The sequence below is a fragment of the Physella acuta genome, unplaced genomic scaffold, assembly GCF_028476545.2.
Source record: "Physella acuta isolate Inbredline_101_S28 unplaced genomic scaffold, ASM2847654v3 ptg000428l, whole genome shotgun sequence".
NCBI lineage: Eukaryota > Metazoa > Mollusca > Gastropoda > Physidae > Physella > Physella acuta.
In genome coordinates, this window is record NW_026731947.1 from 143,153 (window position 1) to 170,918 (window position 27,766).

The 27,766-nt window shown below is 37.8% G+C and overlaps 1 protein-coding gene across 3 annotated transcripts in view; it reads right to left on the reverse strand.

The window, feature by feature from the left end:
- Positions 1-27,766, reverse strand: part of LOC131942822 (uncharacterized) — a 47,406-nt gene that overhangs the window by 7,281 nt on the left and 12,359 nt on the right. The window contains exons 3-13 of one of the 3 annotated variants that reach the window (XM_059302761.1): positions 15,716-15,913; positions 15,203-15,622; positions 14,315-14,463; positions 14,082-14,193; positions 13,879-13,967; positions 13,565-13,713; positions 13,177-13,302; positions 12,835-13,065; positions 12,583-12,731; positions 12,308-12,448; positions 43-12,155 (exon numbers count right to left, since the gene is read on the reverse strand). In XM_059302761.1, the coding sequence (XP_059158744.1) occupies positions 43-12,155; positions 12,308-12,448; positions 12,583-12,731; positions 12,835-13,065; positions 13,177-13,302; positions 13,565-13,713; positions 13,879-13,967; positions 14,082-14,193; positions 14,315-14,463; positions 15,203-15,622; positions 15,716-15,913 (13,877 nt within the window). Of the gene's footprint in view, positions 1-42; positions 12,156-12,307; positions 12,449-12,582; positions 12,732-12,834; positions 13,066-13,176; positions 13,303-13,564; positions 13,714-13,878; positions 13,968-14,081; positions 14,194-14,314; positions 14,467-15,202; positions 15,623-15,715; positions 15,914-27,766 lie in introns of all 3 variants that reach the window. The other 2 variants (XM_059302762.1, XM_059302760.1) reach the window with 2 other exon arrangements.

Sequence of the window (27,766 nt, forward strand, 5' to 3'; positions counted from 1 at the left end):
ACATAATAATGTCGAATGATACAAAATAAAATATCAAATTACCTGGATCTGAAGGGACTGAGACTGGAATGTCAAGGGTTGTGTCTTCATCACCTGACCCAAATTTGCCTTTAGACACAGCATCAATGACAGCATCAACATGACTAAGAGGAGTAGTTTTGTTACCCTCCTCCAATCTGGGTTCAAACATTGGCTGATCATTTCCTGGTTTAGACTCTGGCAAAGCACTTGAGTTTGAGGAAGATGTGGGAGAATTCAGAGTGTAATCCACATACTGAGACTGAGCTTCCTGGGCATCAGATCCACGTTTCTTTCTGCCTCGTGTTGTTCTCAAACTGGGTTCAACACGATCTTGTTCATTGTCCACAAATTCATAAATATTTTCTTTAGATACTGCTTTGCTTTCATCTCCTTTTTTAGCTTTCCATTCCTCAAAACTAGTGTTTGGGCCAACCTCTTCATTGGTGTCATCTTTGATGCTTCTGTTACCAGCAGATTCTTTTTTACTCCTGGTAGTGCGAGTTACTTCTAGTTTCTCTAACTTGACAACAGGAGAAGCAGAAACATTTTCAGAGCTGCGCGTCCTAGGTGACATACTATTTTTTGGTGACTGTGCTCCTGAACCCCTGCCTCTAGGTGAGCCGCCAGATCTAGCTGTGCGTGGCTGGGGCTGGGCAGGTACATTTCCAGATGCTATAGCTTTGTAGTTAGGTTGCTTCCTTGCTCTGGTTGACCTTTGGTTCTTGGGGGTGGCTGGGGAGGGAACCTCACCATCACTTAAACTGTATTGGTTTTCTTTTCCTTCAATGCTGGATGGCTGGTCATCCAGGTTGATTACCAAGTCCGACTCGCCAAATGAAGAATCCAAATCTAGTTTGCTGGGCTCTGGACTAGATACATCACTCTTTGGCGGTGGCTTAATTTGTTGTATTGGGGGTTGCTGAAGTGATTGTGGGAATAACTGCTGGTGTGGCTGTGATTCAGGATGATGAGGAATTGACTTGTGATGCCAATCACCCACAGACAAATTAGATCCACTATTGTCAGAAACTGATGAAGGTTGAGATGGTGAGAAATAGGGTGTCACCTGATGGTTAATATTTGGTTGAGAATTTTGCCGATTAAATGGTGAATGTTGCTGTGGTGATGAAAAAGGATATGGAAGATAAGGATGCTTTGGCTGGGATTGTTCAGGGCTTTGTATTGGGAAGTGTGCAGAGGGAGGCAGGGAGGAATTCTGTTGATGTGAATATGTATCATGCCTTTGTACAGAATCATGGGTTTCATGAACTGATGATAAAGCACCTCTCCCTCTTCTTCCTCTTCTGCTACCATTTCCTCTACCTCTTCCTTTATCTCCACGAGTTTTCACCTGCCTAATTTCTTCTCCAAATGGGTGAGTTTCTGCCACTGAAACATTGGGCCTTCCTAGCTGTTCTTGCCCTGCATGAGCTTCAAAGTCATAAGCATCCACAGATTTTTTAGCATTGAGGATTTTGTGGATGGTTTCAACATTAGCCTGGACACTTTCCTCAATAGCCTGTTCAGCCAAGACAGCAGCTCTGTCTTCTTTTGTTGCCTTTTTGTTATTCCTCTTTCTCTTCCTGGTGCCCTTCTTGTCTTCTTCACTTTGCTGTAAGCTGTCAGGAGGAAATACTTTAGATTGTGCTACAGGTACTGGTTCCTGATAAAATGAAGCTGGGAATCCTTCAACTCTTCTGGGCTGTGGTATATCTCTATCAGCAGATCTGGAATTCTCCACAGCAATAAATAACGGATCTTTGTTATAAGCCTCATGAGATTCCACTGGTTTGGTTATGCCAGATTTGGGCATTTCAGAATTGTGATTGTAATTTAAGTAGTCAGGATTTCTAGGGGGAGAATTTAACAAAAAGTCAATGTTTTGTTCTGGAGGGTAGTAAGAACTTTCCAAGGGTCCTTTGGGTGAAAACATAGGCTCTCTTTCAATTCTATCATGTGCAAGTGACACAGCTTTAGACTGAGGGAACATTGGCTCTTGTTGTATACCTTTTGGAAAGGCAAAAAGTTGGTTAGCTGCAGCAATTGATGGTTTCTCTGGACCAAGCCCTTTTCCAAAGAAAGGTTGCTGTTCAGCTGATCCAGACTTGAAAATATCATGCACAGGTCCTTTCCCCACAAGGAACAGTTGGTCCTGAATTGGAGGTTTCTGGTGGCCATAAACTTGATCATGCAAAACTTTTGGAGATGGAAATAACTGATCCTGAAGTGGGCCTTTGTTAATTGATGGTTGAAATAAAACTGCATCAGATGCAAGATCTTTAAATGGAGCTCCAGGTGAAATTTTCTTTGGTGATAACAGCATATTTTCCTGATGCGATGGTATAGTTAAACTGCGCACTGGAGTCTGGAAGTTTTTATCATGTGGGGCATTGTCAAGAGAAATCGAAACAGGAGGAGGCAATGAAGACTGTGGCAATGGGCGTTCTTTAGAGTATATAACACTTGGTCCCTGGTGGGATGCAAACCTATGTTCTAAATGGGCTGGCTCTTCTAAAGTCGTTATAGTATTTCTACGTGGCGAATGAAAGTTATGTTCTTGGGGAAATTCTTGGGATTTTCTGCGAGAGGAAGATAATGTATCATGTGTCTGCTCTTGAAGGACAGGTATACCTCCAGATGGTCTCCTATGGGGTTGCTGTGCTGGGCTCTCTATATCCTGGGCAACAAACAACCCATCTCTATTTGGAGACATCAGACTTCTATCCATTTTGGAATCTTTGTTAAAAAATGGTGATCGCTGTGGTGACTGAAGTGGTGATGGTAGTCCAATTTGTGGCGACTGCATGGGTCTGAGTGGGGATTGCACTGGATGTTGGGGTGACTGCAAGTGCCTCTGAGGTGACTGAATGTGTTGCGGTGACTGCATCTGCCTTTGTGGAGATTGCATTTGCCTTTGTGGCGACTGCATCTGTCTTTGAGGGGATGGTATCTGTGGCGATTGTGCAATTTGTCTTTGTGGAGATGGCAAAGTTATGGGTTCAGGGGTTTTATCTTTTGAGATGCCAACTGAGTTTCTCCTGGGAGATGTAAACCCAGGTGCCTGGTGTGGCGTGGTGAAAAAACTAAAGGCATCAAGCTTGTTTTCTCCCTGTTCCCCCTTTTCAAGGGATTTATTTTCTAGCAGCTTGTCATCTAGATTTGCTGTAAGCTTTTCTGGAATTGTGTCTGAAAACATGGAGACAGCTTCTGATTTCTCTTTTGTTGGTGATAATACAATAGTTTCTGTTGGAGGTAATAAATTTGATTCTGATGGGGTTTCTCTTTCTGGAGGGGATATTGCAGGAATATCATCATCTAAATCAATGGGTGCTTCATACACACTCTGAAACACTAACAGTGACTCCACTGCTCTGGCTGCCTCATCTGATGCTTCCTTCTCTTGTCTGGCTTTTTCTTCCTCCTCTTTTCTCTTTCTTTCCTCTTCTGCTTTACGTTTTTCTTCCTCAGCAATTTTTCTTTCTTCTTCAGCTTTCCTTTTTTCCTCTTCAGCAATTTTTCTTTCCTCCTCTTCTTTTCTTTTTAACTCCTCTTCAGTGAGTTTTGGTGGCTCAGGTGAATGGTGCTCTGAGACATCCAAGATTCCAGCAATAGCCTTGAATGGGTCATCATCTTTCTTAGAGTCATCAAGGATGGCACTGATGTGACTGGATTTGATTTCATCAGATTCTGTTTTTGGTGATGGACTAAACAATGGTTTTATATCCCTCTTCTCTTTGCTTATGCAACTAAAAGCAGAGACTGATTCACTGTTTGCTTTTTTCTTCTCCTTGTCAGTAAACACAATGTCTGAAATAACCAACTGTTTTTCAGAATCATTGGACAGTTTGTTGTCATACTTGAGCTCCTGGTTGATGACATCTGAAAGGTCAAGTTCTTGGTCATTGCTTACAGAGTCTATCACGAGGACAGGGTTGCATGATGTTACCTCTTCATCATCACTGGTTCCAGCATTGGCAACAAAAGCAATAACTTCATCCATGCGATTGCTTCTCTCCTTTTCTAGCTGTTGCTTGAGTAGCTTTTTATCTTGCTGCTGTTTGAGCAGCCTTTTCTCCTTTTTTGTCATCTTTTTCTTCTCATCTGATACAGTTTCAGAGACCTCATCAATGACTAATAAAGGGTAATCATCATCATCATGGATTTCAACAGAAGAACCAATGGTGGTCTCATCAGGAAGGTCAGAAATACCATCATTTGAAGCAGGTGGGTGTTCATCAGAATGTCCAGAACCTACAAGCTGAGCAAAGGAATCACTAAAGGAGTTTTGTACATGCTCAGTCACTACTGTGGTTTCTGCTTCAGATATTGGGACAACAACTTCATCACTCATCTCTGGTTCCAGCTTGGGCAGCTTATCAGCAGTAGACAGTTCTTCTTTTGTTTCAGTACTCATCTTTTCCTCTTTCACATCTGAGATCTCTTTGACTTTAGTTTCTGGCTTGTCACCATCAGCTTTAGCTTCACTGTCTTTACCCTTTGATTTTTCATCATCCGTTTTTGTGGTATCCTTCAATCTTTTAGGAATTAAAATGGGTTTAGGGTGACCCCAAAAGCTCACAAACTCATCAACTACTTGGGAGGAGCCAATGCTGTTTTCCTCACAAGAAGAGCTAGATTTTTTCTCACCATCAACACCTTTTTTCTCAGAATCTGCTTTGTGTTCCTTCTTTGAAGATTTACTAGACTTCTCTTTTTCCCTTTCAGAGTCTTTCTCATGTTCTTTCTTTTTCTTCTTTTTCTTTGGAGGTTTACTGTGAACTTCGTCTAGGATATTCTCTGCTTTTATTTCAGACACAGGTTTTATTTCAGTGATTAGCTCTGTCTTGTCTTTCTTTTCTACCTTATCCCTCTTATGGGAGTCTATAGCCTTTTCAGGGAGTATTTCATGAAGCATTTCTTTTTCCTCTTTCCTCTTAAATTCAGCTTTCTTCAATGTGTCACTAGGTACTTTGGATTCTTTGGTTGAATGTTTGGAATCTTTGGAACTGTCCTTTTCTACAACAATTTCTTTATGGGTAATGTCCTTTTCTTTGCTGCTTTCTTTTTTCTTTTCTTTTGGTTTATGAATTTCAAGCTCAAGTTTATCTTTCAATGGCATGACTTCATCAGCCACAGTTAAACCAACATCAGAGAGGCCTAGATCACTGTCACTGTCCAGCAAGTTGATCTTTTGTTTTTTCTGTTTCTTTTCTTTTTCTAGTGCTTTATCGTAGACTTTGGTTATTAAAGAATTTACTTTTTCTTCTTCCTCTTTGGGATCATACTTCTTTTTCTTCTTTTTCTTCACAGGACCATCATCTTTGTCTTTTTTCTTCTTTCTTTCCTCTGCATGTTTTTTGGCCACATCATCTATTACTTTCTCTTTGGATTTCACTTTGTCTGCTTCCAGGTCCTTTCTATCTGAATCTTTTTTACTCTCTGGCTCTCTTTTAAATTCTGATTCCTTTTTTACATCCAATTCTTTTTTGCTTGAATCCTTTTTACTCTCAATTTCTTTCCTGTCTGTTTCCTTTTTAATTTCAGCATCCTTTTTGTCAACTTCTTTCTTGTTGTCACTATCTTTTTTGGTACTTTCATGCTCTTTTTTATTATCTATTTCTTTTCGACTTTCTACTATTTTCTTGTTATCGGTATCTTTCTTACTAGTTTCTTTCTTGTTCACCAAATCTTTTTTTTTCTCTTTATCAATAGAAATCTTTCCTTTCTTTTTATCTTCAGCACCAGCTTTTACAGTATCTTTAACAGCTGATTTGGCCTCTGTGCTTCCTTCATGCTTAGTGGTTTTCTTGGAATCTGGCTTCAACTTTTTTATTGGAGTACTTTCCTTTTCAGATTTGACTGACTTTTTAGAAACAGATTCCACAGAGGACTCGCGTTCCTTTTTGACAGGTTTTTTAGACACAGACTCAACAGATGAGTCTCTTTTTTCATGTTCTGCCTTTTTTACTAACTTTGTGGATTTTTTCTTGGATTTTTTAGGAATGTCTTCTTCATCTGACATATCAATATCATCCAAGCTGTCAAGATCATGAGTTCCACTGATAGCATGCGGCTTGACAAACTCATCCCTAGAAGCCATAGAATCGGTAGAATCATCTCTGGTTTTCCTGCGTTTTGGAGCAGGCTTTGTCTTAGACTTGGAGGTTTTAGATTTGGAGGGTGGTTGGAAATTGTCCTCTTCAGAATCAGAAGAGAAAATATCACTGAGCTTCTTGCTTTTGAGTTTTGAAGCAGTGAGAAGGGCGACATCGTCTTCCTCACAAGATGATGATGATGATGAAGAGGAAACATGCGGTCTTTTCTTTATCTGATTTGTTTTTTTGGGTTTTGAATCTTTAACAGAATCAGCTTTCTGACTAGACTCTGACAGAGAGAGGTCACTGTCATCACTTAATTCTGAAGTACTTCCAAAAGAATACAATGAGGACTTTGCTTTACTTCCATTCTTCTTGCGGTTTTGTTTGAATTTATCAAAGGAAGATTTAGGTGCAGGCTCAGATTTGTGCTGCATTTCAGGTTCTCTATTCCTTTGAGTTTTGACACGATCATACATTGAAGTAAATGTCATTTGAAATCTGTCATTGCTATCAAGTAAAACTGCAAGTTCATTTCGTTTGGGCTTTTTTGGAGGTGGCTTTTTTCTTTCCTTATCCTTTTCATCATCATCATCGTCTTCATCCTTATCATTTTTCTGTTTTTCTTTCTCTTTTTTCTCAGCCTTTTCTTTCTTTGCCTTTTCCTTTTCTTCACGTTTAGACTTTTCCTCTTTTTCCTTTTTTGCCTTTTCTTCTTTTTCTTTCTTCAGTTTTTCTTCTTTAGCTTTCTTTTCTTTCTCTCTCTTTTCCCTTTTCTCTTTTTCTTTCCGTTCTTTCTCCTTTCTCTCTCTTTCTTTTTGTTTGTCTTTTTCTGCTTTTTCAAGGTCTTCCTTTTGTTTTTCTTTCTCTTCCTTTTCTTTAAGTCTTTCCTTCTCTTCTTTCTCTTTTCTTTCTTTTTCTAATTTTTCTTTCTCTTTTTGTGCATCCCTTTCTTTTTGCTTCTGTAGTTCTTTTTCTTCTCTCTCCTTCCTTAATTTTTCTTCTTTTCTTTCCCTTTCTTCCCTTTCCCTCTCTTTCTGACGCTCCTTTTCTTCTTTTTCTTTCCTTAATCGCTCTTTCTCTTCTCTTTCTTTCCTTTCCTGTTCTTTCCTTTCCTGTTCTTCCCTTTCTTTTCTTTCTTTTTCTTCTCTTTCCTTTTGCCTTTCTTTTTCTTCTCTTTCTTTTTGTTCCCTTTCTTCTTTCTCCTTTTCTTCTCTTTGTTTTTCTCTTTCCTCCCTCAATTTTTCCTTTTCTTCCTTTAATTTTTCTTTTTCTTCTTTTTGTTTTTCCTTTTCTTCTTTTCGTTTTTCCATTTCTTCTTTTTGTTTTTCCTTTTCTTCCTTTAGTTTATCCTCTCTTTGTTTTTCTTTTTCTTCTCGAATTTTCTGTTTTTCTTTTTGTCTGTCCTCTTCTTTTGATTTATGCTTGAGTGATTTATCTTGCTTGATTGAGGACTGCTTTGTTGAATCCTTTTCACCCTCTTTTTTAATTTTGCCAGCATCAGAAGTAGGTTTTTTACTCAGACTAGCAGATGAACTGTCTTTAGTGTCTGGCTTTGTTTCAGAGGAGGTCCTAGACAGTGACTTTGCCTCACCAGTTTTGTGTTTGTCTGGCTTTGATGGGGCTTTTTGATCAGTTTTAGACAGCTGTTCAGACTTGGTTGAATCTTTGGATGTTGACTCCTTGGAATCACTTTTGGTCAACTTTGAATCTTTAGTTTCAACTTTCTCTCTGGGTGGATTGGATTGTTTAGCTAAATTGGGAACAGCTTTCTTCTCTGACACCTTCTCTTTCCCTGAAGACTCCTTAGGTTTTTGTTTCTTGTCCTTTTTAGTTGGATCAACTTCTTGTTTCACTTTTTTCAAAATATTTTGCTTACTACTTTCCCTAGACTTGTCTTTCTCATTACTTTTATCCTTTTTCTCATCCATCTTTGAGTCTGACTTTTTATCTTCTTTAATAGAGAAAGATTTCTTTTCTTCCTTTTTGTCTGATACTTTCTTTTCTTCTTTTTTCTTACTATCATCTTTTTCTTTTTGCTTTACTTTTTCTCCCTCTTTATTATCTTTCTTGTCCTTTACCTTATTTTTATCACTTTCTTTACTTTTAGATTCATGTGTAGAGCCTTTAGAAACAGTTTCTGACTTCTTTTCAGCTTTGTCTTGCTCTTTAGTTCCAGAATCTTTGGTTTCATGGCTGTCTTTGGATGAAGTTTTTGAAGCAACCTTCCTGTCATTACTACTACTAGATGACTTACTTACATTAGATGTCTTGTGAGAATCTTTGCTCAGCTTGCCATCTGTTTTCTCACTGGGCTTTGCTGGCTGTTCCACCTTCATATCAGGGGCAAAGAGAGCTTCTGCTTTAGCTGGACTTTTAGAGTGGATGTGGGAATTGGATTTCCCAGGTTTCTTGTCATTTCTATCTGAGGTTGACCTTGATGTGGATGAGGATGAGGCAGCAGTAACATTGGTAGGTAGTGATGGTTTGAGCAGGGGAGTGTCCAGCTCTGGCATGGAGGATGAAACACCTTTTCTCACACTGCTGGAGATATCAAGGGGGTTCAGGATTTCCTTTTTATCAGAACCTTCTTTGCTGTTGACACTGAGAACAGTGTGTGTTGTGACATGAGCTGGTAGTTCAGGTTTCCTAGAAGACAAGAAATCAGCAGCATCATTTCTTCCACTACCTTTTATCAGACTGGAAGTTTCTGTACCTAAGTCCATGGCGCCTTCAGTATCCATTGTGGTAACTGGGCTGAGCTTATTAATTCCTGAGCTCATGTTTTCTAGAGTTAGAGCAACAAGAGATTTCTGTGCCAGCAGTTCATTGTTAGATGACTGATTATTGGCAGTAAGACTGATCAAAAGACTTTTCTCTTCTAAAGCTGAACTGTTTTTATTATCAAGGGAAGACAGTGGAACTGAAGAGTTACTTGAGGTTTCTGATTTCACAGAAACTGGAGACTCAATATCGGGTGTGATATCACTTTTGGAACATGTCTGGCTTTTGGACGATTCGTCAGTAAAGTTGGTGCTACCCGAGACACTAATGGTCAAGTCAGGTTTGTTGTTAGGTACAAGTTGGTCATTGGTTTCTTTGCTTTCAACATTAACTCTTGGACTCCCTGGCAGGTGGGAGCTTGTCCTAGAGTTTTCTGGAGTAAAGGAAGGTGAGCAGAGACGGGGCGCTTCTTGGCCAACAGTTGGTGTAAGCTGTGATTTATCTGGTCCCTGAGTGAATGGAGCCGCCACAGGGGCCCCAGCAGGTGATTTTGTGGATGACGGGCATGTGACTGGCAATGTTACATTTTGCTGCAAATTTGATTTGGGGTGAGAGTTGGTTGAGGAACATGATACAGAGGATGAAACAGGCTGTTGGGATAACGGGAGGAGAGAATGTGACGAGGATTTGGTGATTGTCTGGGAAGGTAATAAATTAGTGTCTGACACTGGAGCTGATGAACACACAGATGTTGTGGAAAAAATTGATTTGGATGATAGAGAATTGTTATTGTGAGATGTCAACACAGGTTTAGCTGATGAAAATGAATGCAATACATCCTGCTTTAACGTCAATAAATTTGTGCAAGTAGAATGTTTATTCGACAATATTTCAGTGGATTCCGATGCAGCCTTGAGTAAATTATCCACTGCTGCATCTTTGGGTGAAACAGAAATTGAGCTGGTTGTGATAGGTGCACTCACGATGGATGTTGTGAGAACACTTGTGCTGATTGGAGCAGTTAATGAAGCTGAGCTAGCCAAGGATGTTGTGATGGTTGGCTGAAGCATGGATGATGATGTGGTCACTGGATGTGACAAAGAAAATAAATATGGTTTGACACCTGGTTCTAACAGTTTACTAGATGGTATATCCAAAATAACTTCTTTCCCCCTACTAGGTTCATAGATTTCTTTTATCTGCTCCAGCCTTTTAAAATCCTGATCAAGAATACTAGTTTTGGACAACACTTTGTGCATGATCACAGATGGTTCAGGCTTACTGTCTGTCCGCACACTCCCGTTCCCACCCTCCAAATCAAAACGTTTACGAGTTCTGTACTTTTTAGGATAATCTGCAGTGTTTTCATTATTGTTAGTGTTCCGTGTGGATGTGTATGGGAAAAAAAGTGAGGGATCTGCAATTTTATTATTTGGTTGTCTGCTAATCATTTCATCAAGTGCACGAATGCGCTCCTCCATGGAAGCCTCTCCAGCAGCTATATGTGGATCGCCAAGACTGTCATCCGAGAATGAATCATCAGGAACAATGTCTGGAACAATGTTTGAATAGTCATTGTCTGAATCAACATTATCCATTGGTGAAGATGGCAGTGAATGCTGCCACGTAGGGGGAGATCTTTTTTCCGTTAAACTTCCAGAATTGACTGAATCTCTGGTGTTTTCACTATACACTGGACTGAAATCCCCCAATGGTCCTGCATCGTGCTCAGGAGATTCTGAGTTCCAATCTTTGTTAGGAAAGTTACGGTAGCGATTCTTTATCACAGAATTATCTTTATCACTTAATCCACCTTTGAAGGGATCACCATTATCACAAGGGGAGGATACACCTAGCAGTTTGTTCTCATAAAATTTAGAGCTCAGAGAATTGGTTCTGTTATCACAAGAGGCTCTTCTATCCAGTGGAGGGTTGTATAACCTAGTGTTCTGCTCATCATCTTCACTCTCAACACTTTCATGCCTATGGAAACCCTTGTTCTTTAATGAGTCACTATCTCTTCGTGTATCAGTCCTTCTCTTCTTATTCCTCAAGTCTATGTCAAGATCAGAATCACTATGGCCACCAGCAGATTCTTCCTTATCCCCCAAAAGCCCTTTCTCTTCACGAGTACAACTGAAATCATCATTTATATTATTTCTATTCTCTCGTTTAATATCCAAACGCCTCGGTTTATCCCCAAGTTTACGATGGGCTTCATTTTTCAAAGTGTCCTCACTTTTCTTGTCCTCATGAATTCTTCCAGAAACCCTCAAAGCATTTTTTACGGCCACAGACGATCTGATTTTAGCTATAGAACGTAGAGATTCAGGTTCACTGGTGTCAACTACTTCTTCATCCAGTCCTTGAAGTGCAAGCAGAAGCTGCTTCTTCTCCTGATGCAAGTGGTGCAAGTCACCTTCACTCACAGACCCATTTTCTGAGTCACCATGACTACCAGATGAGCCTGGACTGCCAGCATGATCTAACCCTTTTACAACTCTGCTCTTTGACCCTCCTAAACTTCTGTTCAAGCTTTTCAATTTCTCATCAGAGGTTGTGGAGGATTTTTCTAGCTTCCTTAGCAGCTTAGCATCTAGCTTAGATGCTTCTGAAAGACCAGACTCTTCATGAGTTCGTTTTCTGGACTTTTCAACAGTTTTTGCCACTTCTGCACCAAGCTTTGTAGAAGGCAAAAGTGACCAGTTTTTAGTTTTAATAACATCATCAGAATCTCTTCGTTTAGAAGGTAAGTAATCATAATCCTCATCTGGGACCACAGACCGTTTGTAGTCATCAGAAAAATATCTTGGAGCAGATTCTTCTTGAAGTGGAGTGGGAGGAGACTGGGAGCGAGAACCACCTCGTCTGTTGTAATCTGGTGAATGTGAATGTAAGCTGGTATGGTTCTGTAAAAACGGGGAGGCTGCCCGACTAGGTCTACTCTGGCGATCGAAGTCCTTGTCTTCAGATTTTCTATCTTCATATCTATCCCGAGTGGAATATTTATCATCTCGTGATGATCTATAACGGGTATCAGAATGATAGGAGTTGTGGTCACTGCTTGGACTGGCATCTCGATTGTTGAAAATGTCTTTGGATCTTTCTTCGTATCTGTCTAATGAACGATCCCGTGAGCTTCTACGGGACTGGCCGTCAACACGTCGATCAGCTGATGAATGACGAGGACTGAGATCTCTTTCTCTGCGTTCACGCTGGCTGTGACCGTATTCTCGAAGTACTGCATCATAATCCTCTCCACTGCCTTTGCTGGAATAGTAGGAACTTGAAGGATTGCTGAATTCATCTGGCCTTCTGAAATTTAAAGGTAGAGTAATTTTAAATTTTATGTTTACTTAAAAATTTCCAAGGAATTAGAGGTCACTTTCTGACTAAAGATTCTTTTCAAAGCTGAAAAAATTGTGTTTACATTGTATTTATTTTCTTCACAATAGGAATTAACATACCGAGATCGCCTTGGTGTAGTATGTGCTTCATCTGTGAACCCTGATTCAACAAATGGTCTTCCTCGTCTACTGCTGCGGCCATTACTACGGGCAGAGAAACTGGCAGTAGTTCTGGAGTTACATGAAAATGATGAAGGACTACTGTAATACAAATACATGGTGTTGAAAGCTCTAGTAGCCAGTCAACCTACTCACACTTACAAAAATTACTCAATAGTTTTCTCAAAGTATCTTTTAATTCCACTTAGTGGAAATTTTCAAAATTCTTAACTTACGCTTCTTCTGTAAACCCATCAAAACTCCGCTGTTGTCTGAATTTATTATGGACTCTGCTCTCATCTGGTCTTTCATTAGCTCTAAGCAAACCAGATTCTTCCATTCGATCCAAAAAATTTGTTTGACATTCTCTGCTGGCAAAGTCAATCTAAAAAAACAAAATGCAGGTGGCTTAATCTTAATCTTTAAAAACTAAACAGTTCAAACCTTTTAATATATAAGATTTATCACATGCTTTACAATATTCTCACCTGAAGTTTTTTCTTCATAAAATGTGGGCGCATTTTGATGTCTGTGACACAGTGTTGGGCATCATCATAAGAATTGAAGTAAATAAGACCTTTGTTGCGATTCTTATCCACCAGGCAGTAGGTAATTTCTCCATATCTTGTCATTGAACTTCTCAAAGTGCGGTTTGTTATATCAGCAGGGAGGTTATCTACCCACACACAGCATGTTGGCATGCTTTTTCCAAAGCCAAGCTTTCATAGAGAAAAGCAATTTTTAAACCATTAATTTTTATTCCAGAAAAAAATGTCTGAGTCTTAGCTTAACACTCCCAACATAAATGGTGAGAAATCGCAATTTTATACCTTTATTTTGTTAATGCCAATGTGCTCTCCTTCCATGGCCCTCAATGCTCCTACAACACTAGTTATATCAACATACTGGACAAATGCAAATGCAGTTGTTGCTCCTTGTCTTTTGATGTCAACATCCTGTACAATGTCAACAAAATTATAAATTTCTGAACATTTTGGGAGGGAAGAGTTATTTGATGTTGTATAAATAGACTAAAAGTGAAATGCTAGGAAAAATATTTGTTCACGATTTTGCCCTTTTCTGTTGCAGATACATTTACTACATGAGATACAAGACTACTGATTATTTATTTAATTAACTATATTATTTATTATTAGAAATAATAAAAGCTGATTAAAATTTAAAAAATCATTTTTAATGATAAAATAATGTACTTACAATAATTTCTCCAAATGCTTTGAATTTTTCAATGAGATCTTGAGTTGTGGTTTCTTTCTCTAGGTTGCCAACAAAAAGTGTGCGTGTAGATTTGACATGATATTCATCTAAACTATCATTGTCATTTGTGACATCAGCATCATCTACTTCTGTAAATAAAAAAAAAATTTAAAATTATTATTTAGCACACCAAGCAACTATGAAAAATTAAAACAATTTAGTTTTGATGACATACAGGTTTCTCATAGTTTTTGGCATTTACTTATAGATTACTGCTTTAGGATATAAAATTAAGTATTTCTTGAGCAACTTACCAACACCTTCATGTGATGTTACTTTAATCTTAGCTCCAAAGAAGATTTTTCCTTGTGAGGCTTCAAGAGCTTTACTGGCATCTTCAGGTCTAAATCAGCAAATTTTATTCTTTATGTGTACATTCTTTGACATAATTTTTAAAAATTTTGTAACTAACAAACTTTTATTAAAATTATATTTAAATTAGTACCAAAAAGCTTACTTTCTAAAACTGACAATAGCACATCTGCTGTCTCCATCAACACATATTTGGACTGTGGTTACCTTTCCATGCTTTTTATATTCATGATATAAACCATCTCTTAGGCTGGAATCTGTGACAAAGCAATAATTTATTATATCTATTTGTAAACTGATATTCCTCTTTAAGTAGAAAACCAATGAAAACCGTAATAAATTTTATAAATAATACCCTTCACTGAAAATATATTCTACCTGTAGATCTCATAGGAAGTCCAGTTACACATATCCCTAGTGGCCGTCTCTCTCCATCATTTTCATCTTTTTTAGCTTCTTTAACTTCACTGCTAACAAGTCTTGATGCTCCCACCATTGATTGTGGCCTCGCAGTTGAACTTGTGTAACTGCTTATGTTAGAAGCAAATAAATTAAGCCTATAAAGATGTTTTAAAATGTATGAATTTTAAATTGAAAAACATTTTAAGTGCTCTGACATAAATGTAACCTTTTTTAAAGATGTAATAAAACTAAAGAGTTTAACAGGAAATAAATTTCAAACATGTCATGAAAAATTTTAAGCTATCAAAATAACAGCAGTGGTAAGAATTTTGAATTCTCTGCCTATGAGAAATGGTTAAAAAAACTCATACAAAACAAGAAAAGGCCTGAATGTTTAACATTTAAGATGAACAAACAATGCACCACTTTTCACTAGACAATAATTTTGCTCAACTAATTACACAATTAACCATCCAGGAAATTGTTTTTCATAAAACTAAGGAAGTATTGAGAAATGTGTTTAAAATAATCAGTGGTTCACAGATAGAAACACTTCAGAAAGAGCCAATGGTTATGACTGGATTTTTTCCCCATATTACAGGGTGTGAAGCTTTGGAGGGTCAATAGGGGTATTTAATAGAGAATTACTGCAACAGAATGCAGTACTGTAAAAGAAAGTGTACATTCTCAAAATTTGTTATTCAATAATTACCATTGAAAAAGTAATGATCAATAAAGAAAACACAGTTCTGTTCACTAAAGTGAGTTTAAATTAGATGAGTACTAACTATTTAAATTAGATGAGTACTAACCATAAGCCTTAGTAACTGCTTGTAAACATGTAGGTTGTTATCAATAACTTACCTTCTGTGTGGTGAGGTAGATCTGCTAGTGCCTGATGAATCACTCCTACTGCTGCTTGACTTGGATCCTCTTGAGCGCGACCGACTAGGACTAGCTGACCTTGACTGAGACAGTGATTTCTTAAGTCCACTGTGCCGACTGCTGGGAGAAGCAACTGAATGTGGTCTGGATAGTGCTGAGTCTCTAATATTTTCTTTAATCTCCCTGTTACTGCTGATGTCTTTTGTATCACTGACAATAATTGGGTTTAGTCCAGCAGTGCTGCCACTAGTGCTGTTTAATCCGGCACTAGAAGCAATCGAGGGTGTTGTAGAATTTGTTGAAGCTGCAGCAGCAGCTGCTGCAGCTTCTGACTGTGATCTGGCAGCTTCCAAACTTCTACTTGAAGTTGTAGTACCGTGGCGTCCAAAGGAGCCATTCCTTTTTAAAAAATTGATTTAATATTTAATTAATGCTAAACTAAACATAAATATTTTATAAATATTTTCAGATAATATTGAGCCAGTAACTCACTTTTCAAATTTTTTTTGTCCAAATTTCTTTTGCCCTTTTTTTAATCTATCTCGTCCTCTGCTTCTCTGTAGGTCAAATGGAGCTGCACTGGACAGTTTGTCTAAAGTAGCAGAAGTTGTGGCAGGGATTGTTACTCCTGTTGTTTGTACTGGAGTAGCATCTCCTTTGTCTGGAATAGCTGAACTGTCATCTTCAGAGCTGTGAAAATAAATATTAAAGTATATTAAAAATGAGAGTGTAAATTTGAATTTAGATAAAATTTTGATGAATTAAAAAAAGCATTACCTATAATGTAGCACAAAAAATAAGGCAAAAAGGCCATTAAATAAAAAACACAATTTTAAAAAAACGCAACAACTGTTGAAAACAAGTTAAATCACTTCACATTAAAAGTTAATTGTTTACCCACATGGGTAATGATCACTGATTACAATAAATGTAATCTGTAGAAATCATCTGTGGCCAAAACAAACTAATTCTGGTTAAAACGTTAAGTGGTAAAAAAAGAATTTTTAAAATAAAGATACATTTTAAAAAAAAAACTTTTATTATCATTATTACAAAATATGAAGGTTAGGGTATGTGAATGCAAAAGTCCAAAGGTTTTTATCCATATAATCCAGCTTTTGAATCATGATCATGCATCCCTGAATCCACACACAAATGGTACAGCCAATGAAGTTTATATTTAATCTGAACAAAATCCATTTAACACCTCAATTTAACATCATCTGCAAGAATGACAATCAGGCTATTTTTGTTTGACTATTCTTTGATGTTGGCAAATATAAATCATACCACTAGTTTAGACTATGAAAAAATAGACCTAAGTGTGATGACACAAACCAGGTTACATTTAGAAATTGGTCAAGCAGTTGAGAGCAGATAGAACCAATCAAAGAGCCAGGCCAGTTACATGCAAACTGTCTTGTCACTTGTGAAAGTCAGCTGGTTGGTAAAGCTTAGTGTAGCTGCACTTGGAGCATGGATTTGTTAGGTTATAGTTGAGGAGTAAATTGTTGTAGTAATAGAAAGTTTAGTAGAAGTAATGTGTAGGACAGTTCAGTTAGGATTAGGAGTAAATTGATTGTGAATAAACCTTGTGCTGTGTCACTTGTTATATATGAAATTTCCCACTGGAGGGTCTGTCATAGTTCACATTAAAAGGGTCAATCCCCTTAATACACACGCACATATTACATATATATATATATATATATATATATATATATATATATATATATATATATATATATATATATATATATATATATATATATATATATATATATATATATATATATATATATAAACCCTCATCACCACACAAAGTACATTTCAAATATTCACTAGCATAACAACAAAAAACAGATCATTACTAAGTGTTGTATAGATAAAATTGGGCTAATGAAGAAAATACTGCACAACAAAAAATACCATAAATGTGCCTAAGTCTTGTTACTGTCAATACAATGTGACTTTCATAACATTCTTGAGAAAAGCTAAGAATTAAAAGTACTGCCAATGGCACAGACATAGTCTTCAATTGGGAATAAGTCTATCAAACTTTGATAAACCTCTAAAAGAGAAAATGGGATTGAAATTTTTTTAATGTTTTACAACCAGATTCCAAATGACAAGTCTGTCCTGCAGGATAAAGACTAAGGCCTACCCACCCCTTAGTTATCATCTATCAAACATTTGCTATTTCATAAGGTGAAGAGGTACTCTAGATCAAGTATTTATACTACTGTACATCAAGATAGCAACAACATACATCACATGTAACATAACTATAGGAGAGATAGCACAGCACTTTAGATAGCTTGCCAGTATATAATGAACTAACTTAACTAGGTCTACACTTCATGTGTCAAGTCAAGTGGGGGGGAGGACCATAAAGTGTGGAGGGTTCATCATAATACTCCCTATGTATTTTAAACACACATGATATATTAGGCGAGGAAGCTTGAAACACTAATACTTAATACAAACACACATCATTTTTTTTTCTCCATATGTAGATCCAGGCCTACTTGTGTTAACCACATTCTCACCAACATCTACACGTGTGCTATTTGTATCCTGAACGCAACACTTGTCAAGTTTAAGTAGATTCAACAAGCACTACTAATTAACATTCCAGCCAGTTGTCTTTTATTGTTAGCTGCACTTTATACAGCACGCCCATGTAGTTAAGAAACACAAACTGTGTAAACACAAGACGCCCTAGCATTACATATTCCAGGACGTAGAGTAAACCTAGAGGGGAGAGCACACCACTCTTGATATTGAAAGTAGGCCAAAGCGGCTCCTCTCAATAAGCAAAGGTCGTGTATAGCTTATTTTTTTTTATTAAAGTATACGTACTATAGTGGTTGATATACAATATAAATGTAATGTAAAATCTAGACTCAATATGGATTTCAGGTGTATACCATTTCTATACACCTCGATAACACGTAAGTCTAAAAAAATATAAAGTTTTTCGTAACATAATATTTCTTAGCCCTTAAAAACGACTACTTTAAAAAAAAAATTAAACGTTCATTAAGTATTTAAGGCCGCTCATAAATGACACGGGAGGGAGCAATGTAAAGTGACATACTTTTAGTCAAATTAAAAAAAAAAGCCTTAATAAAAGATATTTTAACCAAATTTAGTTTTTTTTACTTTCTTGTATATACGAAGTATAGAGAAAGTATTGTAATCGTGCAAAAAAAATCGAGACGTTTTACACCTCACTGATACGGAAAAAAATAATTTTGCAATCTTGTCCGTATGTCTGTGTGTCTGTCTGTGTGTGTGTGTCTGTCCGTGTATAAACACGATTACTTGAGTACCGTTACAGCTAGGTTGATGAAATTTCATATATAAGTATTTTATCAAAATCGTAGATCCGTATCAACTTTTGAGCGATTTCCGATAATCGGAAGTGGTACTTTTCCTACTTTGAATTTTTCAAAAGCCTATAACTTGAGTACTATTTCAGATAGATAAATGAAATTTCACATGTAAGTAAAAGATCTAATTCTCTACCTTCTGTTAAATTTTGAGTAATTTCCGTTGACCGGAAGTATTAATTTACGCTACTTCCGATTTCTCAAAAAACTAATGTAAATTTTTAAAGTACTAATAATATTCCGCAGTATTATGCACTTTTTTATTTGGCGTTCACTAGGTGTGCAATTCTTTAGTCTACGAGATTTTATTCTATTTTTAAAACTTTAAGTATTTAAAATGGATTTAAAATCATGTCTATAGCCCGAGTTCCCATCCCGTTATTTTATATAAGGATATTCGAGAAAGTTTTGGGGAGATCACTCCCGGTTTATTTTAAATTGTGTTCTAAGCTAACACAAATTAAAAGATTCACCCAAACTCAGTTTGTTGACTGCTATCTGTCTACCATCCAGTTCGCTATTTTGTGGTTAGATTGAGTCAACTGTTGCATTATTAGATTCCAATCAAGAAAATCAATAAACATCTCATTTGAACCTAACGAGCCGAAAATCGGAATGTCTTGAAATCAACTTTCAGCGCCTGATGCTTAACTGTGGTAATACTGTCACATTTAAAGACTGGATAACAAATAAATTGCTCAAATGCTTTAGAGATCAAAGATTACTTGAAGAGATCTATGGGGTATTTTGTGACGTTTTATATTTAATTTGGGACAGATAAAAAAAATTGATGTCGTATAATAATAACCAAATGGCAGTAGACCGAGCCTTGACCCGCGACCAAATACAGTGGCTCAGCAGGGTATCAAAAGTCCACAATGACGAAGGACCCCTGCGACGTCCACACTGACCAAAGACGCTCTATTGTCAGAATGCCAACTGTCCCTGTCATCAGTCTCGTAGTACCAAACCCCCAACTTGCACTAAGTGAAGGGAGGTAGTAACACATTACGTTCTGGCCAGTGGCGGAACTAGAAAAAAAGGACCATCGGCAAAGAATTTTATATATATCTATCTATATATATATAATTCTCTTCTGGGATCAGTTAGAAAACAAGCTGCAAGCGCCTCCTTGCAGTCCCCTCTCTTTCTCTCTATCACTATCACTACCACCCCCACCCCACCCCCACATGATCTGGTGAGCGGTGTTCACTCTGTTTACATTTTACAATCATAGAGACGGGTTTGGTAGGGCCAGATAATTTAGTTTGAAACGATTTTAAACTTAGAGGAGGTAACTAAGAGGAGGCTGCTTTCACGTGGGGGGGGGGGGGGGTAGTGTTTTTAAGCAAATATTTTCAATGGCAGCATTGGTACTGTCGAATTCACAAATTATAAATTACTGAAAAGTAGAAAAAAAAACAACGAAATAGCGGCGTATGATACACCGCGGGTCGGCTCGTATATATGAAATTCTCTTCTGGGAGACGCTAGAAAACAAGCTGTAAACGCGCTCCCTACCACCCCCACCCCTACATGGTCTGGTGAGCTGTGGTTCATTCTAAATGTTTACAGAGCCGGGTTTAGTGACGACTATTAGGGGCAGATAATTTAGTTTGAAACGATTTTAAACGGAGGGGGGGGGGGGGGTAACTAAGTGAAGTTTACTTTAATGGAGGGGGTGGGGAGGAGAGGGGGTTATCGTCCTTAACGAGCTACTTATAGTGTTTTAAAAGAATTATTTTCAGTGGCAGTGTTGGTAGTGTCGAATTCACAAATTATGAATAACTGAAAAGTAGAAAAAAAACAACAACTAAATAGCGGCGTATGCTATGCCGCGGGTCGGCTCGTATATAATTCGAAAATGCGAACATAGAATTTTCATTTCGGGCTTGTTCGAGTTTTGATAAAAATTAAAACAAGTTTCAACAACACGTCATTTGTGTGAGTGCTATTAGTCTCTCTTGGAAATCTCTGTATTATTATGTCTGCCATAATGCTTCCAATTTATGAGTCGGTCAAAAGAATATGAAGCATGAAAGCTTTGTACGTGTAATGGTTTCTCGCACTATGTTATTTTATCTATTTTTTGTATTTATATTATCAGTTTTAAATAAATTTCCTTTTTATACTATGTCACTCTTTATTTTTTTTTTAAATAATGATTAAGAGAAGTAATTGGTTTTTAATTTGTTTAGTGCAAATCTTTTTAAAGGTGCTTAAAGAGCACACATATTTCACTATTTAAAGAAGGGAAATAAGTAATGAAAGTGGTTTGAACGTTTGCCTATCTTTCACACTACAAATCTTGTATATATATTTTTTCTTTTACGCAACAGCGTGTGTTTGCTACTGCAGAACATCACTACTGTAGTAGATCGGTGTTTTTTTTTACAAAACCACTATCAAGGTGCCAGTGGCGGAACTATAAAAGGCTTAGTTGTTGGGGAGCTAGTTTGTACACACTACCACAAACACAATAATCGGATCCCTGGGGCTTAGATAGCCACTTTGGATCTCGGGGCGCTCAACTACAAATTTTAAACAAATGTTAGGTCTATGAGTATATATATATATATATATATATATATATATATATATATAAAGCTCAAATGTACACTGTGCCTCTGCATTTATATTTGTGATTTATCTGTATTTATATTCGTGAAAAACATACTTTATTTGTAAAAGACATGCTTTATCCTTTAAATCAGGGGTCTCCAAACTGCGGCCCGCGAAATTCTCTCATCCGGCCCGAGATCTTTTTGTCCACGAAAAAAAAAGTTTGTTGGGGAAGGCTGAAGAACTTTGACCAGAAAATTAAAAACAATTTTAAAATGTAGCTTCGGGGTAAATACCGTTGCCCACCGTGTTGCAGACATTCGTGAAAACATGTTGTCTCACATAGCGAAAAATACAAGCAAGTTTCGACAGTTTTCAATTGCAATCGATGAGTTGCTGGACAGCTGTTCCACCTCTCAATTGCTAATGTTCATTAGAGGTGTGGATGAGGACATGAACCTTAACACAATAGCTGGCTTTCTTACATAACATGTATATCACTTGTCATGTTTTTTTAAAAAAGTACAGACCAGCAACTTAACGTTCTTTCAGCAGTGCAAGGTCTTCATGGCTGAAGCAACAGCTGAGTCCCCCGAATCATTTGCATGCAAGATCATCAAATACCTCCAGCTGCAGTTTCAGTTAATTCGGCCACCGGGCTGAAAAGTTTGGAGACCTCTGCTTTAAATTGACGTTTGAAAAATATATAAATTACGACCCTTTATACCAATTACTTTTTAGTTTGTTTTTATTTTTTAAAAACCTATTATCTAAGGGGTCATCCATTTATGACGTCCACAATTTTTTTTTATTTTGGACCCCCCCCCCCCCCCCCGTCCATATGCGTCCACAAAAGTCAGGTTTTTTTCGACACCCCCCCCCCCCCCTCCCCCCGCGTGTGGACGTCATAAATGGATGACCCCTAATTAGCATGGTTTGATAAAGTGCAATGTGGTAGGTAAAACACAGGTATTTTAAATACGACTGTTTACTTATTTTATACACTGAGGGTACTGTTTACTAATTATTATTTTTAATCAATAACAGTTTAGAAGCCGCTCCTAAATGTCCTCTATGTTTACTTCTATCTTTCGGTTTGCGAGTCCGCAGGCGCCCCGGCAGGGTTCGATTTTGCGCGATGAGCTATGGTTTAGGATTAGACCCGGGCTAGACTGTGATCACTATGCGTTTATGTTTGTGTTTATGCATTGCGTTGTTTACGTTTAGGTTTGCGTTTTAGTGTTGCGTCTGCGTTAGCGTTTATGATTGCTTTTTCGACTGGTTTTTTTTTTGGCGTTTGCGTTTGAATTGTGTTTTCTGTTGCGTTGATGTTTGTGTTTGCTTTTGCGTTGTGTGTTTCCTTTTGTGTTTTATGTTGATTGTGTTTTCTTCTGTGTTTTGTTCTGTGCCATAGTTGTAACATTTAAAAAAGATTCCCCGTGGCGGAGCACAAGTATGCAGCTACTATATATCTATATATCTATATATATATATATATATATATATATATATATATATATATATATATATATATATATATATATATATATATATCTGTATCTCTGTCTCTCTAGCTCTATCTCTCTAGCTCTATCTCTATCTCTATATATCTCTATCTCTATATATATATATCTATCTCTATATATCTCTATCTCTATATATCTCTATCTCTATATATCTCTATCTCTATATATCTCTAAATCTATATCTCTATATCTATATCTATATATCGATATCTATATCTTTTTCATCTATATATCTATATCTGTATATCTGTATATATGTATCTATATCTATATCTGTATCTGTATCTCTGTATCTATATCTATATTTATATCTATCTATATCTATATATATGTTACGGTCAAAGCCCGAAGTCGGCCAATGCTAGGATTGGCCGGCCAATCCGCGCATTGGCCAATATCGCCTCCCATAGGTCGGTCAAAGTCCGAAACTTTGCTTCATTTCGGCCTTTGGCCGGCCAATCCGCAGACTGGCCATTGTGGACCAGCCAAAGTTTGAAATAGCTCTTGATTTCGGCCTTTGGCCGGCCAGTCCGCGGACTGGCCATGGTGGACCGGCCAAAGTCTTAATTAGAAGAACATGAGCAGATTTTGGTTTTTTTTTTATGCCGGTAGGATCATGAAATTAAGTCTTTATTGATTATTAATTAAAGTAAATGACAGAAACATTCACATTTTTTATTGTACTATAGTCTCAATCAATCAATATTATCATGACAACTGCAATCACGCTTCGGGGATAACCGCGACCTCTGTCAACATCTGGAACACCGATGCGTACATTGTCACCCACTTCACCATCTTAAAATTTTGTATTTGATGTTTTAAGCATCTTAGCACCTTGATTTTGCAAGCCAGTATGAGCTGCTGACCTGTGTTCCATGATGTCTTGTTTGTTGTGACACAATCTGCAGGTAATGTTCCCTCCGTACCCTTCGTCTGCTTCATTGGGTATTCCACAAATAGCATGCACATCGTTGCCACAGGATCCACAAGAATGAGCTGCACTACAATGTTTTTCACAAACTATACAGAATCTATTGGCCACATTATTGTCACGCAACTGGTCTGGACGTTCCGCCACGGCAGCAGATGTGTTAGCTGAGGATGTCGTTGCATTTATGGCAACCTCCATTTCTTGTTCAATGTTCTCAAGATCTTCCTCAGTAACTATTTTACTGAGAGCCTCTCTTGGTAGATTTGAAGTGCTAAGTCCCACTTTTGCTTTGTATCCAAACAAGGCTTCGTATGGTGATTGTTGGATTCCTTGAGGAAAAGAACGATTTTTCATAAATTAAATGAATTTGAGACTCTCAGCCCAATGAGCTGATTCATTTGTTTGCATCCATGTCATCATCATGTTTTAAACATCTAGGAACGCGGAAAAGTCTTTTGAACGTTCCGTCTTGTTGCACGTGGTCGGCGACGCCGACTGTCTTTGATTTTGTTCTTTGATGATTGTCTCACCTCGTCATCATGGAGGAGGCTGTCTCTTGGTCTGGCGGCCCTTTTGATCCATGTCGCCTTGCATATAGAATGCTATACAAACAAGAGCCAAACAATACGTTACCCACAATGAAACCACACCCAGAATAATTAAAACGCGATCACAACTTGGTCTAGATACAACATTGGCCAGGACATCCCGGCCAATGCGCGCATTGGCCGGCCAATGTACAAAATACGCTGTCAAGTTTAAGTACTTCGGACTTTGGCCAGTACGTCCCGGCCAGTGCGCGCATTGGCCGGCCAATGTACGAAATACGATCTTAACTCTAAGTTCTTCGGGCTTTGGCCAAGGGAGCCGGCCAATCCGCGCATTGGCCGGCCAATCCGGGGTTTGGCCGCATTTCGGGCTTTGACCGTAACATATATATATATTAGCCGTCGTGGGTCTTCTAGATTTATAATTCTATGGTGTTAAAATAGTTTTAAAATTATGCTGCAACTTACAAACGTATAATCTAAATAAGAACATAACTTTCACAATATGGGGAAAATGTGTTGTTTTTTTTTTTAAAGAAGGAAGGCTGTAGTGATAGAATGAACTAATTCAGCACATGAGCGTCATGAGGGATACGTGTAATTGAACAAGTAGTAAAATCAGTAGCACGATCATTACGCATTCAATGGCTTTAAGAAACAGAGCGAAAATGGTAAAGTAATAATTATTAATCGATGTCTCAAATTCGTCAGCCTTGTGGCGTGTAAAATACCGAGAGTGCAAAATAGATTTATTATCGAGGAATGCGTTCTAGCGCTCACCAGCACAAACGCCGCAGCTTATTCAATAAAGATGGGGGTGGGGAGGGGGTATTATCGCTTATGATCGATATGCTGCTGCTTTTTCGCATTTAATTATGTAGCCGTATGAGTGTTCCTATGGGCTGAGATCCTTTAAATAGAAACAGTTTTTCCCGAGAATCGATACCTTATCTTCAGAAACAGGATGAACGCTATAACCAAGTATCGATTACTTTTACTGCGCAGTGAAATTTGCGTTACAGTATTCTTAAAGATCGATATCAGGTTCGTTATGCTTTTGCTGAAAGCTGGTGTGGATTGTGGTCGATATTTTGTCCAAATGAGAAGACTGGGGACAAGTGCGGAGGGGGGGGGGGGGGGGGGGGGAAGAGGAGAAAACCAAACAATAATTACTTTTTCGAGCTAGGTTCTATGAGTATGGGCAATGGACAAGAAGATTGATGGTATTTCGGCGTGTGGTACATGTTTTGTTCTTGACGTCCATCATCTAGATAAATCCAGTAGTGTGTGTACACTGATGACCATTTTTAGATACACTACTACATCACTGGTTCAGTATGCGCAATAATGAAACATGTTTAAACAAATGCTTTAAAAATTGTACGCTGTTTTTTTTTTATTATTTCTACGGCATGGCAAAATAAAATTTAAATGTTAAAATAATACATACGTTATGCTCAAGAAAAGTACTTAAGCAAGTGTTTGTTCGTCTTTCAACATTAAAAAAAACTAAATTATTGAAAACTAAATCATAATACCTATTAAACAGACGGTTAGATATCACTTTAACTGACAAAACTGGAGAGAGCAAAATGGGAACTTTCCGGAGGAGATGATTCTAAGACAAAAGTAACGAGCGTGAAAGATCTTCCGTCTGACAAATAAGAATCCCCACGTTTTATAGCCAAAGAATAGTGACGGTAGTTACCCCCACAGCGCTGATAGCTATTAATGTCAATCAGTCAGTCCAGCTTTCAACTATAATTTTTTTTAAACTTGCAGTATGAAACTAAATCTTCTAAAGATTAAACCCTTGTATTGGGTGAGTTTCAAGTTGGCCATTAAAAAGACGTCCAGCCTCCAAGCGACGATCCTCTCTAACAGAGAATTACGATCGCGATGCGCTATTAATTTATATTTTACATTTAAAATGTGACCAAGACGAGGAAAAAAAGTAATTTGAAAGTAAATTATAATCACATCACCTTCACACTAACATTTATTTTACAGCTACATAACAATTAATATCATTTAAGAAACAACATTTAAAATTCCAACAGAGAACTACTGCATACCGTCAAGGGGTAGTCCGTTAATGACGTCACACTCGTAGGGGAGAGGGGGGATCCGTAATTTTGTGACGGTGTGTGATGGGGGGGGGGGGGGTTCAGATGGTGCGACGTCACTTTTTTGCATTATAAAAAAGCATTGTTAGAAAATGGGTTTTAGCCGTTATTTCGCGTTTTACAAAACGGTTTTAATAAATTGTAGTAGGACTTGATCAAAATACTCTGTGTTGACAGAGTTCTGACAAGATTTTGGAAAAATATCGATGCTTTAAAATTCAACAGCAATTTTGAGAGGGGGGGGTTGTAGGCTTAGGTATGACGTCATTTCAGGGGGGGGGGTCTGGCTTTTTGTGACCACGTGTGACGGAGGGGAGGTAGGTAAAAATCTTCAAAAAAAGCGTGAAGTCATTCATGGATGACCCCAAGTAGCTTGGGGGACAAGTAAATGATTAAAAGTAAAAAAAAAAACATTAAAGCCGGTTTTGTGGTTGGACAGTTCAATGGTAAATCAATAACCACATTATCAGTAACACAAGTCGACAAGATTAGGAAATCTCGATTAGTAGAAATCAGCACAAGTATGTTTCAGTGGAACGGTGTTTAACAAGCTTACATAACTAAGACTTTTAAAAAAATATTTTTTTTTATCTATGGTGACAGCCATGTGTCAAAAACACGACCATTTCTTTCAGCATTATGTCATTTCTTTCCTAGTAATACCATTGACAGTGTTGTGGGGAATGGGGGCGGGGCTTCCATCAAAAAGAGTAAGTCGATAATGGTGAGACCCGATGAATCACGCGTTTCACACTTATTGTATCCCGCTATTCAAAGCATCAGTCTCTATTTACTAAAGTATTAACTACACAAGACCCTCCGTACCATTTTAAAAGTTTCAAATTGCCAACCCCATTCGCAAGCCTATTTTGACAACAGGTTTACGCAACAATAAAGATTCCGGGTGTAGCCCATGTCCTTCCCCCCCCCTCCGTTACCTCACTCTGTGCGCTATTTCTCCCGTTCTTTTACACGTAGCTATGCGAAGCCTGCCCTCGGGGGAATCTAATCATGACGACCATCGATCTAGAAACTTGTTTACGAGTAAAAATGTCAAGCGCGTATCGATTTTCGTGGCTGCTCTGGCCAAGCCCCGGCTCGCCTAGTTATTGCTAACGGCGTCTTTCATTTTCTATGTGATATTACAGCGCTGAATCCAGAGGTTTAAATAAGATCGTGCACACAGCGCGCTGTCTTTAGCAACATGGCGAATACATATTACTGCCCTCAGTGAGTATCATGAATATGCCTGCACAATGTAAGTATCATGAACATGCCTGCACACAAATGAGTATCATGAACATGACTGTACACAAATGAGTATCATGAACATGCCTGCACACAAATGAGTATCATGAACATGACCGCACAATGTAAGTATCATGAACATGACTGCACAATGTAAGTATCATGAACATGTCTGCACACAAATGAGTATCATGAACACGACAG